This window comes from Colias philodice, chromosome 10, assembly GCF_061535455.1.
Source record: "Colias philodice isolate Cphi_HAF_F1 chromosome 10, ilColPhil1 Martin Lab GWU primary, whole genome shotgun sequence".
Taxonomy (NCBI): domain Eukaryota; kingdom Metazoa; phylum Arthropoda; class Insecta; order Lepidoptera; family Pieridae; genus Colias; species Colias philodice.
In genome coordinates, this window is record NC_143095.1 from 3,177,462 (window position 1) to 3,198,278 (window position 20,817).

Consider the following 20,817-nt stretch of genomic DNA (forward strand, 5'->3'; position numbering starts at 1 on the left):
TACCAAATTGATTATACAAATCACAACTGAAATAGAAAGGTCGTAACACCGAATAGCTACCGTAGCTATCCAACGCCATAAAAAGTTCTCGTAAATTCACGCTGAACGCGCAAACAACTATTCCAACAGAACTAGGACGATAAACAAATTCGTTACAGGAATAATGTTATTGTTGTCATTCGCATCGAAACTGATGTGCGACGTAATAAGCTATAAGTACTGTTGGAATAACTATAGCAATGTATGGGATAAACAACAAAGTATTGCAATAAAAGTAACTAGTAAGTAGTACTAAAGTGGCTGTTATAACCTTGAGCACTGGGGGATTTCAAAACATCTAGAGATTCTAAGATGATATTCATTTCACCCAGTAGTAAATCCTATCGAAAAGACTGTTCGGAGATTCAAACACATTCGTATTTAATAAGGTTTAAATTGTGAAAATATTAAAATCTAATCAGTTTTGTTGCATTCAAAAGAAGGTACGTACACAAATGCAGCACCTATGCGCTTTAATCTAGAGATGTCATTTGCTATCCCATTACAAACCAATCGCATACGCAATCGAAGGCTGATGCAAGATTATTGACAGCGCTAATACCGGCACGTGTGACAGTACTGGATTCCCGTAGGAAACTTGAAACTAGACCACGCTCAGGAAATGCAGCCGCCCGAACCCGTGATATTACATACTATTCGAAACCAACGAGATAGAAGGTAAATGCGCCTGGAATATACCCGTAAATTAAACTACATTTCTATCCCACGTCTATGTAAATTGAATAATTACAGCCTTTTACCGCCACGTTTCAGTTCACTTTTCGCTAGTTTTCAAACATTCTTCAATTTGGGTTGCTCAAAAGTTTCACGTTACTTCAGTGAATATTTTTTCAATTGAAATAAGCTCGTTAGAGGACGTTTAACGTTAAATGAATGTAACTCATATTTGGGTTACTGCAAAAGTTTAGACTTTACCATAGGCATAGATAATTAATAATTAATAATACTATTTACTATAAGTGCCATAGGTATCTAGTTATTTTCCAAAATATTATCGACTAGGTATTCACTTTTATCTATTGAATACGTATAGTTTAATTTTTTATGAGGACGCCAGTGTAAGCTATAATATGGAAATTATATCAAATGGTACCCAAGTAAAAAAAAATGAAAGAAATACATATATTATTTTATGCCATTTGTTTTATCCACCATGACTGTCTAAAATAACTTGAACATCGCAAATATAATCAAAAAGTTCGCGATACTTGTAAAAAGGAGCGCTAATAACGTCGCGAGATCTTATCTATAAACTTGACGAAACAACCACAGCTACGTCAAATAGTCAATATAAACTATCTGAGAGATTAACTTACTTCCCCTGGGAACGAAACTTTTGTAATATTCGTTACGGACAACTTAGAATGTAGGAAAGAAATGCAAAATGTATCGCACAACTTTTTATCTGGTATGTATTATGATATAAGTAACTTATGTCCAAGCGCTATAAACGTTTTAATACATATTTGAGTACTCACTTATAAGGAATCACGCAATACCGATGCTGCTGCCTTATATAAAGAAACAAGAACAAATAAAGATCTAAATCAGGAAATTGTTTATGGTATTTATATTTATTTCACAGGAATCCCTATAACACTCAAGAAGAAATGGAATGAATGAAGTGAATAAGTATTGTTAGAATCACCAGGCAATTTCTGTTCGTTGTTCTCAGCTTTGTTTATTTTTAATCAATCAGTCAGTGAGACTTGTTATTTTTGTAGCCGTATATATCTTTATTTGATTTATAATGAAACAAAAATTGTTCTCGTGAAGAATTACGAAGTAAAATACCGACACCAATTCTAAAATAACCGGTACAAATATTTTTAGTGTATATGAGATTTTGTATTTTATTTTAACGAGTGCCGCCATATAGTTCACTATACCTAAGTATTAGCCCTAAAATCAAATAGATAAAAACAATATTCTAGATTCCTAAACATTCAGTTCAGATTGTTAGCGGGTCCTCTTCTTATCTTCAAGGGCTAAAAGGACTCCACAACAAAAGCGAAATATCTGACAACAATAGTATAAATAAAGCTCCACATCTCATAAAATCCGACGCCCAATACAAATAAAAGTGGTGAGAAAATATCGAAAGTGTCGAATATATCGGCTGACCGCTTCGTTCGAATGATATGTTTTAGCTCTTGAATTTCTCGTATATTCTATAATAGCGATTTATGATCGACATTTAGTAAAAAACTACAAAAAACCGAAAAGCTTAGTAAAAGCTTTTTTAATTAAGTTTACTTGTAGGTAGCCCAATCAAAATTTCAGTCAAGTTTTTAGTCAAGTTGTGTGACGGTAATCACATAGGTCCTTATTTAATATTTATGAATAAAATATCAGCAGGCACTAAATTCAATAAGCTTTCTGTATATGGCAGTTATTGATGGAAATAATGAGTTCTAATCCTTAGAAATGTATGTAAGTGATTATTATTCAGGTTTCGATATGCTTTAAACGATTTTCAATTGAAAAATTTTACTTTTTGTGTCCCGTAGTTTTTGGATTGTTTGGATAGACTTAACATATAGATACATTTTTTCATTGTAATTTGCAGTTCAACACAAGAAAGAAGAGATTTTCATTACATGCCGTTAAATACTTATGTAAAAACTAGCTTTCCGCCCGCGGCTTCGCCCGCGTTTTCAGAGAAAACCCCGCATAGTTCCCTTTCCCGTGGGATTTCCGGGATAAAACCTATCCTATCTCTCAAGTTGGATTGAACTGCACAGGGCGTGCGAATTTTATTATAATCGGTTAAGTGGTTTAGGAGTCCATTGAGGACAAACATTGTGACACGAGATTTATATATATGTATTAAGATTAAAATAGGTAAGTACATTTCCATTCAAAAAATAAATTTACAGCTCATAAAAATGTTTCAAGTGTGAAATGTCACTTAACGGTCTGATAAAAAAGAAACGTGAACCGCAATCCGTCCCAAAACCACAATCGAGACAGACTCTTTGTGAATAATTGAAAATCCACACACGATTTTTGTAAAAAAAAATACTTTTAAGAACCGAACAATCTGAATAGTAAATATTTATCTTAATTTGATCAAACCGATATTATATTTAGAATATAATAGAAAGCGTTTTATTTGCCACCATGTAAAAAATATAAGTAATAATCTAACACACAGAACAGAAAAAAAATATTTCTAATGAAACCCCTCTACCTTTAACCTTAGTCCAAGCGCGTAGTTCTCGTATTCCCTTTATGGAAAACATAAAAGATAACAAGAAATATAATCCAAACCTACACCTTTCCAATGCGAGTTTTATATTTAAGTATTCAAACGTATCGTCCGTTTCGTCGAATCTCTACTAAAATATTAAGAATGAAATCTCTCCGCTGAGAACTGGATTTGTTTCAGTAAAAAGTAATATGCGTTAAAAACCGTATCAAAAATTAAGTGCAAACTGTCAAATACGGGCAATTAGAATACGTTTTTAAAATGGTAGTTTTATACATTATTCGACGAATAAGTTTTAACCCAGGATTGAAAAATCAGCCCTAAAGAGATGCGTTGAAAAATTCACAACTAAGTACATATGTACTTTATATGTGGGTAGAATGTAAAACCGTAGACTAAAGCTGAAGTCAAACTCAGAACTTTTTTTATTTTAAATGTTGACTTTTACAAAGTGGATATGAACCAACATACATTTTTGTAACGCTAGGAAATAGAGATGTGTATTTTAATAAACGATACACAAAAGCCAAAAGCTCTTTTTTCATATTCTAGAGAAAATGGTGAATAAATAATTATTAAAATAATTATTTCACAATTTACTTATAAAATTTTTGACGTAGGTACAACCTACCAACCTACAAGTACCCAGCAGAAAGCAAAATACCGATTTTTATGTTATTTCTTCATAAATTACCTGATTATTATCATTATCTTTAACTTACGCTAGCCTACTTAATACTTATCATAACGAATTTTTAAAATTAATAACTTCTTTATGTTTATGTATTACATACCAATAATAACAAAAACATTGGCATCGTTGAATAAAGCATAGTACGCTACGTTAACCACATCCTTCGTTTTTGAAAGCGTCCGTTAAAAAGCGTTCACGCATACCACATTGCACGCACTTTTATGAATCAATACATAGTACCATTTACGCATAGAACCTACTAAATTAACAATAAGAAACTTCTAATAGTTTTTACTGTTAATTTATATGCTACTAACGACTATAGTATCACAATTCATAATTTTACCATTTCTGTTAAAAATGTTAAATAGGAATGGATAAGTTGATAAATGTGTTTATCCAGCTAACATAATATAACAATAACAAAAAACTTATCGATAATATATTCCAATGACCATGCAAGCACGTAGCTACTTTAGGACCTTAAAATGATAAATACAAGGCTTCTGCAGTATATATAACCTACAATATATCTAATAGCCTAAAACATAAGCTCTAGAAAGCATACATGATACCTATTTAATACCGATTTAATTCCATAAAAAGTGAACAGATGTCTGAAAGTTTGTAGCTAATTGTTCGCACATAACCAAGTTTTCGTCGTAAACTTAAATGATCCCGTTTAATTATAAAACCCAAGCTTCCGTTAAGAGGTGGCTAATTAGCGCTTTATGGGTAATTTAACTCTTGACAATGGAATTAATTTTATTCTGGTTATTTTATTTGCTTGTGTGTTTTTATTACGCTCTTTGAGTTTTACCATTGTAAGCTAGATTGATTAATTTTGGAACAAAGACTGTAGAAAAATAGTATTTATGAGATTATTTTCTTTGATAAGAATAAATTTAACATTGAATTGAAAATTTCAATGCTGGAATTACAGTTATTGTCGAAGCTACTAAAAGAAAGGTCTTGGATTTCAGTAAATAGGCTTTACAAGCAGTTTTTCTTCAATTTCATGTTAATAAATTATTTTACAAATATTTTTTGAACAAATCTTAACATTTTTGTACTATCTTCTACCTACTCAATAAATTATCTGTGCATCTCTGATTTACATACTTCATCGTGTGTATTTTGTATTTAAAAAAATACTTTTAATATTAAATTTCATCATAATCTTTTCGTCAATATATTTAAATACAAAACTAACATTTTGAAAGCTTTCGTTCAAACAAATTACGTTAATCGTTATATTTCTAGCTTAAACTTTGTCTTTGTATTCAATTAATTAATTTTAATTCGTGAAAAGTAAATTTTTCTTATGGATCAAAAATAGGTTCATTTATTTGTTACATCGTGTATTAATGAATAGGGTAATATTAATTTAATACAAAACTAAGATTAAAATAAAATATACATGTAAGTACTTATTTATTTTGAGACACAGTCCTAGTTCATTGTTTTAATCATTAAAATAATTTCCATTTATTCAATTCTACACAATATAATTCAATTAGCCAAATAGGAGTGAACAAAGGATGTTTTAAATCGAAATTTAACAGTACTTAATATGGAACTGACTGGATCAAAATAAATACAGTTTACACCGAAAACATGACATAAAAGTGTGCTATAAACGACTAATAAGCATAGAGAGATGTGTGATATGAGTGTATAGATAGTATTTGGTTGACATCGCAACGATTTGTGGTAGTTAGTGCTTACCATTTGTCATTTTAACGCGACGTGATTATACCGAGTTGCGAGCAGCGGCTCACGCGAGCAGACTGTTGCTTTTGGCCGGGCTCGGCTTGCGCGCGCACCCTGAAAGCCTCTCCCTCCCCGCCCTAGCCTCTACGATCCCGACCCTCCTACGCAAATGATACTATGATGCGAAAGCCACACACTACACGCTGTTTCTGGCGTCACCAAACAATCCTTTGTCTTATGGCGCAGGTAATTAAGGCGCCGCAAACTGAACGAGCAGATTCACTTCCTATATATTAGCCGAGATCTGCGAAGAAGAGACCTACGTTGTCATTGCTCTTATTTATCTCGAGACAAAGTACAAACATCTGAGACATCATTTACAATTTAATAGACATAATATGAACAGGCAGAGATATAAGCCCGGTAGGCACATCATTACTTTCAGGCCCAGTCTGCTGCAAATAAATATGTAGCTTTGACACATAAGGTTATAAATTAATATTTTCCAGTAATGATATATCTTATATTTCCTCTTTTTATAATTCTTATTATCGCAATTAAATAGGCTGTCCTTTTGAGCTTGCATTTCTCTCATAAATTTATTTTGTCGTTAATTAGCTTGCCATATTTACTCTACCGTACCTACTAATTTCATGCAAACAAGTATGTAATTAAAAATAGGGCAGTCACTACGAAAATAGAATCGTCTGTAAAATTATATTTGAAAAAAATCAATCATTCTAGCTGATATTTCATGTCTAACAATATTTTTTTCACTTTGTGTATAGTCATGGTGTTACATAAATCTTTATCTCGGTTATCATTCCAGCCTCCGTTATTTTCCATAACATCAAAAATAATATATTCATCATCTATCAATTCAATGTGAGAATAAACTTCGAAATAAGGCGGAAATAAGTTTTTCTTTTGTTGTTTATGAATACTCAATGCCTCAAAAATGCCTTCATTTACACCGCATTGAGTTACGGTCTTTAAACCACAGGATGACTTGAAAGATCTGGGCATTACACTTGAAATTACTTTAAATCTCTTACCGTCGAGTCGATTTAAGGATATATACTGTATGGACCTGGACCACGAATAATCGTCTAACAGACAATATAGATCAAAATGCGAAGCGAGAGTATTCCAGGTAGAATAATCAAATCCTATTACTTCAGAATATTTTGGATCCCAAGTTGTTATTTGAAGACGATAGGTGTCATTTTCATTTATAAACTTAACTTGAGGATCATAAACGCCTAAAGATATAATTTCACAAAAAGGCATTGAATTTGCCACTTTCTTCATATAAATGACCAAGTACATAAAATCTTCTAGTAAAAAGTTATCATCATCCATAAACATAACAACACCGTTGTTCCTTTCTAAACAGGATATATTGTCAAAAACTTTATTAGCAGTCCACCACCAGTGATGCTTCATTTGGGCGTTTTCCGGTTTTCTATATCTGCCATGAATATCAGGATTAGACGCTCCAGTACATTTTAGATATTTAGCTGTATACACGTCAAGATCGTAAGGACAATCTTGGCTATGGAATCCTGGAAAATCATCAGGGTGTAACTGAAGAGAGAAAGGGTAAAAAATTTGTAAAACGCGACAAAAGTCAATTTTTTCTACTATCCTGTTTACATTTTCGTCAAAAAACGAATGTGAAAATATTATTAACACATCTTGAATACCCTTAACCGCACTCAATGAAGCTAACAGCAATTTTAAACGTTCTGAAAACTTGTCTACTCGTATGACTATTATATTTATGTTAGATGTAATTTTTCCAAAAACATCTATATTACGAATATGCTCCTCTGCATTTCGTCGCTTAATTAACCTTTTTAGATCAGTTATATTAAAATCTACTGTTTTCTCTTCTTCAAATAAAATGTATGCTTTTGCTGAGTCGGGGATTTCAGTAAACAATGCTCTCTTTAAGGATTGTTGCTGATTAAGATTTATAAATAAAAGAATAACAAGAACCACAATGATACAAAATAAGTAACGAACAATGCAAGATGATCTTCGGGGTATCATTAGCGTAAAAAATCAAAAAAATTGAATAAAATACTGAATATAAAATATTGAATGATTTATGTCACAAAGCAGTCATTTTAATAGCATCTACAGACGCTCCGATTTGGTTGGTGCCAACCATCCGACCACGACCAAATCGGAAAGTGTAGAGAGCGGTCGGTCCGACATAATTATTATTAATATTGGTTTGACGTGGTCGGATGCGCCGGCGATACCGACCAAACCAACTTCCTATCCGATCCAACCAAATTGGAACGTCTGGAAGCTTTGTTCCGACCAAATCGGCTCATTCCATAGAGTAATATAGGTAATTGGCTCATTCACATTCACAACGCCGCCGGTGTAGGACGTCAACATGAACGCCGAGGGAGTTACGGTCACCGAACGTGACATATTAATAAAAGTGCTGGAACTATATAAAGACTTTCCCTGTTTGTGGGACTTAAGTAACAAAGATTACGCAAATAGAGATGCCAGAAATGACCGGAAGGAAGTTGGCGCGGAAAGTTTTTTTTTTTAATTATTAATATCTCAAAAAATTGCTCCTTAAATGCTCCATCAGAATCTGTAATTGCTCCACTTCTATAATTATTAGTTTATTTATAATTAATTTTTAAAAAAATCCAAATACTGAAAACTTGATTTCCCTATAGAATGAAAAATATTCACTTTTCATAAAAAAAATTTTTACCAAAAAATTGCTCCCGATTTGCTCTATCAATTACAAAAAAAAAATAATTAATTTTGATAATTTTTACAATAATTAACTGAAAAACAATGTTTGCATAGTTAACTACCTACTGCGCTGTGACGTCATCAATTGTCGTTGCGACGCATAAGGGCCTTATTTACATGTATCAGCACTGCAGCGATATCTATAGACCTTAATGTTTATGTTTTCTTATTTATATAATTTACTAGATTTCCGCCCGCGACTTCGCCCGCGTTTTCAAAGGAAAACCCGCATAGTTCCCGCTAACGCAAACGATAGCAACTTGACACCGAAACATGAAACAAGCGACTGAAACACAAATTAATTAATAACACGACTCGACAAAAAAATTTTCGTTCTTTGTCCTAAAGTTTATACTATTATTTTCCAGTTAGTTATGCACAAAAACGAAAAGAAAATACCTTTTTTCGGTGTAAAGTTTGCTTTTGTGATAGTTATAATAATAATACTAATTTTTCAATTTTTTCATAAATTTTAATTGATTTTAATATTTTTAAAAAGACCGCGCGGTGAGAGTGGGATATTAACGTTTACACTGTGCCGCTAGATGGCACCCGAGTGATAAACAACCATCAGGTATTATTTACAAGCCCAGAATAACTTAAAATGTCGTCACGAAAGTGCAAATACGATGCTGATGCATTTTGTTTTATATGTGGTCAATTTATTAAAGTTCGAGACGTGAAATATGAACTAAAGACATCTCACGTTCTCTGTGAAGCCTATGAAGCATATTTTGACTGTCCTGTACGGAATCAAGATAAGCCATGGGCTCCACATGTTGCTTGTAGATATTGTAAAAGGTGTTTGGAAGGTAAGGCAAATTCCAATTACAAATTTTAAGGCCATGGGCTGCAGGATGTCATTAAAAGTACATATGCTGCATGCTCATTTGGATAAATTTAAAAACAATATGGGAGCCTATTCCGAAGAGAAAGGAGAACGTTTCCATCAGGACATCATGAATTTGGAACAACGCTATCAAGGCCAATACAATGAAAACATGATGGGCGACTATATTTGGGGTTTATTGAGAGAAAGTAGCTATGAACATAAAAGAAAAAGTAAAAGTGTGCACTTTTAAGTTATTTTCCACTTTTCTGTAAGCTAATTTGATAGTAAAATTTAATAAAAATAATAAACATTTTTATTTCAATAGTTTTATTTTCAATCAAAAATTAAAATCCGAGATTTTTAAAAATTTCCTTCAATCAGTCTTCTAAGCACAAAAGCAAAGTTTTTCATGCCATATATTTTTTTTCCGTCTAATTACGACCTAAACTACGAAATTTAATGCTTTGCAATCAAAGTCAAATTTCATGGTGACCCGTTGTAATTACTTGAAGTTTTAATAATATGAATAAACGTAATATGCGAGTTTTAATATGGGTAGGGAAATGTTTATAAACATACCTATAATAAGAATGATTTTAAATACATAATAATATCTGTTTATTCGTAATATTAAAACTTCAAGTAATTTTTAATTACTTTGACTGACCGGTTGGCGTTGGTAGTGGCCCTGCCTTCCAAGGCAGAGGTTGTGGGTTCGATTCCCACGCGGGGCAAATATTTGTGTGATGAACATAGATGTTTGCTCTGTGTCTGGGTGTTAATTATCTATATAAGTATTTATTTAAAATTATATATTATGTTTATCAGCCATCTGGTTTCCATAACACAAGCGAAAGCTAAGTATGGGATCAGATTGTGCCGTGTGTGAAAACTGTCCTGAAATATTTATATTTAATTAATTTGTGTTTCAGTCGCTTGTTTCATGATTCGGTGTCAAGTTGCTATCGTTTGCGTTAGCGGGAACTATGCGGGTTTTCCTTTGAAAACGCGGGCGAAGTCGCGGGCGGAAATCTAGTAAATTATATAAATAAGAAAACATAAACATTAAGGTCTATAGATATCGCTGCAGTGCTGATACATGTAAATAAGGCCCTTATGCGTCGCAACGACAATTGATGACGTCACAGCGCAGTAGGTAGTTAACTATGCAAACATCGTTTTTCAGTTAATTATTGTAAAAATTATCAAAATTAATTATTTTTTTTTGTAATTGATAGAGCAAATCGGGAGCAATTTTTTGGTAAAAATTTTTTTTATGAAAAGTGAATATTTTTCATTCTATAGAGAAATCAAGTTTTCAGTATTTGGATTTTTTTAAAAATTAATTATAAATAAACTAATAATTATAGAAGTGGAGCAATTACAGATTCTGATGGAGCATTTAAGGAGCAATTTTTTGAGATATTAATAATTAAAAAAAAAAACTTTCCGCGCCAACTATCTTCCGGTCCAGAAATGAAGCGTATTTTATTATGTTAGAAGTATTAAAAAAAATTGACAGTGTGGCTACATTAAAAACCTTAAAAAATAAGTTGTAAGAGCCGCATATGACTGTAATTTTCTCTATTTCTATAGTAGAATTTAGCCCATTCTCTTCGTACTATGGTCAACTGACATATTACTCTATGGTCAACTGACAGCTAGAAGGCCAACCGTCGGACAATCTGTAGCAATGTTGGAATGGTTGCCTTGTCGGTTCCGATATGGTTGGCACCAACCAAATCGGAGCGTCTGTAGATGCTATAAGTCGTAACCCCATATACGCCATAATAAAATTTAGGCCGGCCGCACATCGTAAGAATTTTTCTGTCAGAAAATTTCTGATGCTTGAATGATTTCTTTAGGACTAGCATATAAAGAAAAAAGAAAAGTGAAGGACATTCAATGAAGGACGAATTATTAATGTTAGTTTTTAAACTGTATTTTTTTTTTAGCGTCCTTTAGGGACGTTCAAAAATAACTATAATATATCTACTACTTTGATGTATTGTATATCCAGTTTTTTATTTTATTTATTGAAATTATTCTTACAAATTATTACAATAACTTAAGTCTAAGTCCCACAAAACTGCACATGCAGTTTGTCTGTGGGATCAAGCCTATAACTAAATATATTATATAAAATATCTATATATCTATCTATAACTAAATATATTATATCATATTATTATCTGTTATAAAATATAATATTAAGTGAATAGGTATATCTATTTATGAGCTTGTGTTTTAGCATTCTATTGACTGAAGAAGGTGTTTCCTTAATAATCTTTTAAATTTGTGAATATTTGCTTCTGTTCGTATGTACTCTGGTAAGCTATTGAGAAAATATGGTAAACGTTTATCTAGAGTTCGATCTCCAAAATAATTATTAATTTAAGAGGTATAAACAAGCATTCGTATATGAAACTAATAAAATTATATTTAAAACAATATTTATCTACCTTAGTTATCTACTTACTTATTCCAATTTCAGTAAAAATGCGAATTCGTCACACACGAAAAGTCTAAAAAGATTGCCTTCACTCCCACACTCTTGCGACACCGCTTAGCACCAAAAGCTCAGCTCCCAATCTGAAGCTAGGGCGGCAACAATATAAAGGCATTCGAAGTAAAATGAAGCAGTAGTAGTCTGTTTTCAAAAATTATTTTAGTACATTCTACCTCAAAGAATAAATATATTACGGATTAATTTAATTTACGGCCTGAATATTTTTAAATATGTACTTATATACCAATTAAGTATACGTACTACATTATTTTCAGTCTACGTTGAACCACAGGTTAGTGAGTAAAATATTTTAACTCTTGAAACGATTCAAAAATCAGTACAATACATAGCTATAATATATGTATTATGTTTTATTATTCGACAGACAATAATACCTACACCGCCATCTAGTTCCCAAATAAGGAAGAAAGACGCTGAATTCCAACAAATTCAACTTTAAATCTTATCTATCCGATTATTTACATGCTATGCTCAATTATTGAAAAAAGTACTATTTTAAGTTTTGTTTATTGGTGATTTTAACAAGTAAACAATCCTAAAATTGTACAATAAAATTAATACGGAATAAAACAATAATATTATAATATTCAAAAAATAAATTTTGGAATTTCTTAGAATATTAAAGTAAAATTGTTATTGCCTGCTTAGAATAAATAGCTTTCTAATTTCTAAAAGCAAAATAATTTTAAAGTCGGTCGAGTAAATTTTGAGTCAAATTCAAAATTTGAGAAAAATTTTAATAATAGTAATTTTATTTTCTTTTTTATGTGAACCATGTGGTCCAGTGGGTCAAATAAAACAAGGGTTATTTTCTGAACACATTATTTATTATTATGAAAAAAGTATTTTAACATAATAACAATGATAATAAATATATTAGGTATACCTAATACATATTCCAAATTATTAATGCATTTTAATTATATTTTATGTAATACATAGTCATAAAAATAAATATCGAATGAATTACACAACCATTAAGTATACATGTAACATAATATAAACAACGTACCTATAATATAGTAGGGGAGCCCAGGATGCTAAATGTGGATTTACTCGAGCGTCACGGGAACCTATTAGAATTGGTAGATTAGACCATAGCGAGAAAAAAAGGTCCTATAATGTTTTCACTTTTAGCGGTGGGGAAGGGTTTTTTGATTTTTTTTAATTTAAAAAAGAAAAAAATTGGCTTGGAAATACTCAAGCGCGTTAGATATTGATATTTTGCATGCTCCAAGACGTCACTGAAAAAAAGTATACGTTAATCTGACGATTTAAGTGGCGATTTAATCGCTATGAAGAAAGGGTAAAAAATTAAAGTAATATTATTCGAGCGCGTCAGATTAATATATGGGGGGGTTAATTACAATATAAGAAGTCCCCATTTCGCTAATCTGACGATTCGAGCTCAACCTTAGGGAATTATGGATTATTCAAATTTTCCAGCGGGGCCCCTGAGCGCACCCACCAACCATAACTGCTCATATTGACTAGAGGTACTAATGAATGAATAGCTAAGGTTCCGTCCCTTATAGTAATCTGACGCGCTCGAGTAAATCCCAAAATCCCCTCTTGGGCTCCCCTACTAATAGTTTCAATTGTCGATATTATTTTTGTAATGTACCTAGTATGTATGTCTTAGTTAGGTACACACACATGCTATAAAAATAATTAATTTGTATGATATTGTTCAAATATTTTTATGGTTACAATAGGTATTATTTTTTTTAATTTTTAACCGACTTCATTAATCTTATAAACTCGAAAGTACAAAATTTTTTGACTATACAATATCTGCTACAATCGGACATGCAATGTAACTCACAATAATTTTAGATAATAATTTAGAAAGCCCGCCTTTACATTGTAGTACCAACCTAAAAGTTATTCAATAATGCCAACATGACATTATTTGTGTCAAAACAGCTATCCTTCATGAAATAAATATAAAACAATGAAGATAGAAGAAAAACGCGTTTATTTATATTTTTGGTAGAATATTTAAGTTTTACTTTATAAACAGTATTCAATTTAAGTGATAGAAATAAATGCATTAAATAGACTTTAACCAAAGGAACGCTTCCGGTCCACAAAAACCGCCGCTAGACGGCGCCTGCTGTTCAACGTCACTCGAGTGTAATGTTAAATGTGTATCTATAGGTTCCTTCTGTTTTGAAACCCAAGCAAGCTTCGTGATTTATTTCTCGTGCACATTTAAGAAGTTTAATAGTTATTTGCAGTGCTAATCACGGAAATTTAAGAAGATGGAAAAGAGAGTCGCTTTGGAACTACGAGGAAGGAGCCCTTCGCAGGTAAATGGAATCTATGCATCTTTATATTGGAATGTTTTGTCGATACATATTTCGTTAGTCACATATGTCCCATGCTCCTAATTTATCCCTAATTAACACTATTTCATCAATCATTATTACAAGATCATTGTAATTAAGAATGTAGTTTTCATTAGAAGATGTGGCGTACTTGTTTATAGCCATCCGTGTTGCTGTGTTACGTCCGCTTGTATCCACGTTACATTAAAACACAATTTTTACGATAAAATACAATGTGATTGCTAATTATTTTTAGTTTATACGATGTAGATTATAAGTTGGAATTACTAATATGTTATCACGACTTTTGCGTTGTTTCGTAGATGTATTTGAGGTTAAGTGTTAGAACCCTATAAAAAATCATAAATAAGCTCATAAACAAATATCATGTTCAACTCTGCAATCAATCACTTTCAAAAGCTCTTTCGAGATGTTATACTCAATGAGTAATTAGTAAATTCATATTACAATCCTAATTTAAGGGACATCGGTTTGACGTCAAGTCTCCATTTAACTAAGTTATTGGACCTATCAATGAATTGATAACACATAATACATTGCACGTTACAATAACCAAATATTATATTATTTTACATGGATCTTATAAGAAAATACCAGTGCAATACAACACTTTCTATGTGGTTTTAAAGTTTTAATATTGGAACTGCGATTCTACTCGACATAATTTCGCGCCCTTTCACTCTTAGTAATTTTACGAGAAATCCCAAACTATTTTTAGAATAAGTATCAAAATACGGAACATTACAAGTAATTATTTGGATTATAATTATTAAGTCTATGTTCTAACTTCTTTTTACTTGTTAGCTATGAAATATGAAATCATTCTTTTTATTGTCGCACGCCTTACCAATATAGCGGCCATATTTATTGCGTCTTGTGATGATTCGTGTCATCCGCCATTGCAAGATGAAAAACATCTCATAATCTACTCAACTACAGCACGAATTTGTTATAATAAGTTGGAATTTGTTACAAAAACACATCCGATTTATGTTATTATGTAGATATTCCTATGGAAACACTCATTTGTCGCATTTTACAAACTACGACACTCGAGACCTCTGACAACTTGCACCATTTTGACGTTTTGCTAACTTGTGTGACGAATTTACTAACACGCCAGTCACAATACTATTTTTTGTGAAATACTCTATTATACCTCCAAACAAGCCATAATTACTTTATAAAAATACATTATAATTTATTAATTACATGCGATTTAAATTACTTCCATATCAGGTTATAAACGTAACCTACTGAAATATACATAGATAGTATAATGCCCCTATTACAAAGCATTTGTATTATATTATTATCTATTTATAGACTATACATATAAATATAGATTATAAAATTTAAGTTTATGGTCTATGGATTCTAAAGATTAATGATTATACATATTTACCTACTTTTCTTATTGTACTCCATTGTACTCAGATAAGTATTTAATAATTAATGTTCATGGTTAAGTTAAACCAGAAGAATACTACCCTTTTATTATAATTGTTGCAATGCACGTTCGATTTTACGCCAAAACGGCTGAATCAATTTTGATGTAGTCTAATTTGTAATTAAAGAACAGTTAGAAAGAAAGCATTCCCATAATAATTAACAATAATTTGGAAAATCCAAAAGTGCACGCCTCATAATTTTTTTTTAATAAATATTTATTAATTATTATTTTTGTTTATTTAATAACAATTAAACCACATCGAATCAGACCCTGAAAAATGAAAGGGTTCTATTCCTGAGCATACTCAAGCGTAAGAGAAAAAAAAAGACTCGATTAGTAAAGTATTTCGGTCGCTATCGTGTTAACAAGAAAAAGGATCCGCACATACAGACACACGGACGTCCAAGACAGAACTTTTTTAAACTGTTTTTTAACTAGTTTAAATAACAAAAATGACATCAAAAATATCATGAACGTTAAAAATAGTGTTTTTTCTTAATATGTGTGTGTATGTATTATCTTACAAGTGCAATGTATGATACATAAAGACATTTTAAGTTTGAAAAATCAGATGTTTTGCGCGAAGTGACAGTAGTACCCACCTCAACGCTTCGCTTATGAGGCGTGCAATTACCTAATTTTATAACACCATACCTATTATTAAGTGTAATTTGTTAAGCCTCATTTATACAAACATGTACATTACATAATAAACTAGACATACATAATTTGCATCTTTACAGATAAAAGAACTAAACTTGGACAACTGCAGGAGCACGAACATCGTAGGACTCACAGATGAATACATAAATCTGGAAGTGCTCAGTCTAAATAACGCAGGCCTTACAACCCTCAAAGGCTTCCCTACATTGCCCAAGCTCAGAAAACTAGAGCTTTCAGACAACAGAATATCCAATGGGCTTAATTTTCTCAATGGTTGCAAGAAATTAACACACCTCAACCTTTCTGGAAACAAGATAAAGGATTTGGAGACATTGCAACCACTAGAGGAGTTTGAGAATCTAAAGAATCTAGATCTCTTCAATAATGATGTTACCAATATTGAAGACTACAGAAGTAAGGTGTTTGCGTTGCATCCATCACTGAAATATTTAGATGGGTAAGATTATTGAGTCATTTTCTCTGTACAGAGTGTTAAAATAATAAATATGATACAATTCCTGGAAATATTGATGAGGTTACTGGAAAAGTGGACACACCCACTCAACCAGTTTTACTATTAAATTATTAATATAAAAATAAAAATAAAATCTCAGTAGCACTGTATAAATAAATTGCATCTAAAAATACAATTTGAGACTTGCTCAAAAAGGCAAATGAGTATACATTTTAAATTCTGTATGTAAACACTATTTTCCAATAATCTAATCTAATTATGAAAGTGGAAGTAATATATTGAGAATCTTAATCTTAATACTATTATAAAGGCGAAAGTTTGTAAGTATGGATGTATGGATGTTTGTTACTCTTTCACGTAAAAACTACTGAACCGATTACAATGAAATTTAGCACACATAATATAGAGGGTAACTTGGATTAACACATAGGATAGGTTTTATCCCGGAAATCCCATGGGAACGGGAACTATGCGGGTTTTCCTTTGAAAACGCGGGCGAAGCCGCGGGCGGAAAGCTAGTTTAACATAAAAATGTAATGTTTCAGATTTGACAAAGATGATATAGAAGCAGAGGACAGTGATGTGGAGGAGGAAGACGAGATGAACGGAAACAATGATAGTGAAGAAGAAGGTTTGTATTCATCAAATCAATTTTTATAAAAATAAATTTAATTTTAAAAAATGTTGTGTGGTTTTATGAAACCACGGTAAAAGTGAAACTGTTCGAACGGTTCCGAACACTGCTTTGTGTCTACACAGACCAAAAAGTTTGAGACGATGTAATAAAAGTTTCACTTTAATAAATTCTATGTTTTAACACACATGCATTCTTTGGCGAATGGAATTTATTACAAACTACTGTATAAGCAAATTATTTTATTTGTATGTAATCAGAGAGTTACCAATAAAATACAGGTTTTTAGATATTAATGGTTAGATATTACAGGTTTTTAGATATTAAAACTGAAAGATATTCTAAAAAAGAAATTTCATAGTCACTTTCTTTATCTTCCAATTTATTGCTATAACGATTTCATAAAATATACTATTTTCATTTCTTCCTTGATTTCTATGTATAAGCAGGGGCCTGAGGTACATATGCTACTCATTTCTCTTTATCATAAGTCAATTGAAAACTAGTTTAAAAGTTGGTTAAGAACCCACATTCACAGTTTCTACTGAATTACAGATCTCGGTATTGATCTCGGCCCACTTGTAATAGATGACGATACATTAGCAATGAGGCCGGCAGAACAGAAGTCTTCTTTACTTGTAACAATGTACACTGTATACGGCCTCCTAATTCATATGGGCTATCTTTTGAAAAGTAAGCATCATGCTCATTTTTTGTGATGCTTATGTCAAACGTTAAGCCAAAATTAGCTTGACTATGTGAAGTTGCTTCTGTTATGAAGTTATTTTCATACTACAGTTGTGCAAAGTAGATCCTTATAAACTTTATTGTATCCAGTCTATGGAAATTTTGTTAAATAAAATCAAACAATTCTTGTTAGCTTGCATTAGTGATTTTGAATATCCTCACCCATACTAATAGTTCTATTTGCCTGTATTTGTGTTTACAATTAAACAATGTACTACCTATATAGTGAAGCTAAATCTTTTAAAATGATTATTATTAATGACCTAAAGTTTTATTTCTTTGTATTTGTAAATAACTAATAATAAATTCATTGCTTGTTACAGGTTCAGATGTAGATGAGGAAGATGACGATCTTTCCCTGAGTGCAGTCTACAACGCTAATTTAGGTAAGTTTTTTATTAGTTATTTAAAAGTAGGTAAGGTGTATAAAATGGTATAGAATTTAGAACTTAAAGATTTAGACGGATTTTAAACGCCATTTATTCATTAAATATTATCCCGACGTTTCGCAAACTTTCAGCGAGCATGTTTAAAACTAGCTAGAATTTAATTTAGAAAACTAGAAATTGATATTTTTTATTTTATGGCATTCAAATGCTTTATAAATATAAATTTATAAAGAATAGAAAAAATTCGATCGATTCTAGTCCCGCCTCGTGATCGAATTTTTTCTATTCTTTATAAATTTATATAGAAAACTAGAATTTAAGCACATCGCGCTACAGTTTTGTTGATACATTATAATAATTCTTATTCTTTGTATGAAGGTTTATAAGCTTAGGTATTGAATATTAATAGTCTCTTACATAGCAATATGTTGAAGTAAAACCAAGTAAAACATACTCTATTTGACTTTTTACTAACAATCTGTTGAAATCATTGTATTGAGTAAAATAATTTTTTGTTATACCTCTGTGATATTAGGTACAACTTAATTTATATAATATAGGGTAAGCATCAATATGTTTTTTATTTGGTATCCAGGAATGTCACAATTTGGTTGTTATGAATTTAAATACACAAATGATCTTTTTATACAAGTATTTTATTCAAGTGTGTTTAATGCAAATGTTACAATTAAATGTGACCTAATCTTATAACATAGTTTTATTTATTTTAAAGCATTGATACAGTGGGAACAGCAGAATAGCAGCTTATAGCTAGAATAGAGCAAAAAAATTGGTACACGTAGCAAACACCAGTTCAGTTATAATTTAATAATCTAATCGCAATTTTGCTCACTCGCCCATATACACAATATAGAAGTGCAATGGGAGATATATTTTAGGAATAAAAAATTTAACACAAATTTTTATTTATTCATATTTCATAATTTCAACTTTTACAAGCTTTTTTGCATATTTAATATTTATTATATTTTTGCAACCACCACTGACAAAACTTCGGCTACATACAATCAAATACATAAATTAAATTGATAATGAAAAATTAGTTTAGATTTCAATGAAATTCTTTGCATGTAATTTGAAAGTTTTACATGCCTATAATTATTCATCTTAAGGAGTTACACAACCAACAATACTATTTATATGACAGTGGTTATCCTACTTATAAATGCGAAAGTTTGTGAGGATAGATGGATGTTTGTTATTCTTTCACTTTCACACAAATTTGGTATGTAGGTAGCTGAAGACCCAGAATAGGGTATTTTTTATCCCGGAAATCCAACAAGAACAGGAAACTATACGGGTTTTTCTTTCAAAACATGTCCGGAAATCTAGTAATTTATATGTACCAACAATATTATTTATATCACAGAGGAGGAGAGTTCAGCGAGTTCAGTGTACGAGGGCTCCGATGTCGAGGAGGAGGAAGACGATTATGATGATGAAGGTGATGAAGACGGTGAGAACGACGCTGACAAAGAGCCCAACTCCAAAGCACAAGGTATTTATTAACAAGTTCTTATATTATGCAGGGTACCTATTATATTAAATTATTAGATTGGTTGTGTATTCTATTTATGTGTAGTTACAGGATCAATATTTAGTTTGTCAATAGGTAGATCTTAATATTGAAGGGTTTACTACTTTTACTTTTTTAAATTAAAGGAACTGGAATGTTAAGTTGTTAATTAGAATCGATTATTGGAGTTGAATGAAGCATAAATAGTTAATAACTGTTTGATAGGTTTTACGTATAAGCCATGTAAATACACGACAACAGCGAAACAGCTTTTTTTGTTTTAATCCAATAAAGCTAGCATATTGAATATTTCACAATGAAATTAATCAAACAGGTGGCGAAGAGAACGACCATCCCGAAGAGAGTACTCGGGGTAAAAAGCGAAAACACGAAGACGAGGACGAGAATTGATTGTTTGTTGCCTTAAGCGGAGTCATCTTACTAGTTCGTAAGTGTACAGAGCTCCGATGCATCGGACAATAAACCATTCCTCGGCCGATTGCGGGCGGCCTCCGAGCGTGACTTTGTTCTGTTATTATATGTGTTAAAACCTACTTCTGATTTTTTATTTTACGCTGTAAAAAGCTATTAGAAATTTGAGCGTCTTTTACACCAATATCTAAACTTTGTATAAAGCACAAATACAATGTTCAAATTACATTTATCCATAATTGTGGGAAACCAAACGAATGTGTCGGGTCACGCTTTTCGCCCGTTCTCCGGCAGAGGTCGAACACG

At 31.5% G+C, this 20,817-nt stretch overlaps 2 protein-coding genes and 1 long non-coding RNA gene across 4 annotated transcripts in view; 2 read left to right on the top strand and 1 right to left on the bottom strand.

Annotated features, from left to right (window-relative positions):
• The window catches only part of LOC149485087 (uncharacterized), a 200,850-nt gene that overhangs the window by 69,750 nt on the left and 110,283 nt on the right, over positions 1-20,817 (top strand). The window lies entirely within an intron of this gene.
• Positions 6,414-7,733, bottom strand: LOC149485089 (alpha-1,6-mannosyl-glycoprotein 2-beta-N-acetylglucosaminyltransferase-like). Its single transcript, XM_089699647.1, has one exon. It carries the CDS (start codon positions 7,731-7,733, stop codon positions 6,414-6,416), a length of 1,320 nt encoding a protein of 439 aa, XP_089555773.1.
• Positions 13,901-20,633, top strand: Mapmodulin (acidic leucine-rich nuclear phosphoprotein 32 mapmodulin). 2 transcript variants are annotated; one of them, XM_089699849.1, is made up of 7 exons: positions 13,901-14,142; positions 16,378-16,754; positions 17,318-17,403; positions 17,962-18,099; positions 18,477-18,539; positions 19,933-20,061; positions 20,414-20,633. In XM_089699849.1, the coding sequence occupies exons 1-7, from the start codon at positions 14,095-14,097 to the stop codon at positions 20,488-20,490; spliced, it is 918 nt and encodes a 305-aa protein (XP_089555975.1). In that variant the 5' UTR covers positions 13,901-14,094; the 3' UTR covers positions 20,491-20,633. The 2 variants fall into 2 exon arrangements, with proteins under 2 accessions (XP_089555975.1, XP_089555974.1); XM_089699848.1 differs by lacking the exon at positions 17,962-18,099 and having other exon boundaries at positions 13,908-14,142.

Coding starts and splice junctions, on each gene's coding strand:
- LOC149485089 (XM_089699647.1), bottom strand. CDS start 7,733: ATGATACCCCGAAGATCATCTTGCATTGTTCGTTACTTATTTTGTATC.
- Mapmodulin (XM_089699849.1), top strand. CDS start 14,095: ATGGAAAAGAGAGTCGCTTTGGAACTACGAGGAAGGAGCCCTTCGCAG. Junction 16,755..17,317: donor TCACTGAAATATTTAGATGG/GTAAGATTATTG, acceptor GTAATGTTTCAG/ATTTGACAAAGATGATATAG. Junction 18,100..18,476: donor TATGGGCTATCTTTTGAAAA/GTAAGCATCATG, acceptor TGCTTGTTACAG/GTTCAGATGTAGATGAGGAA.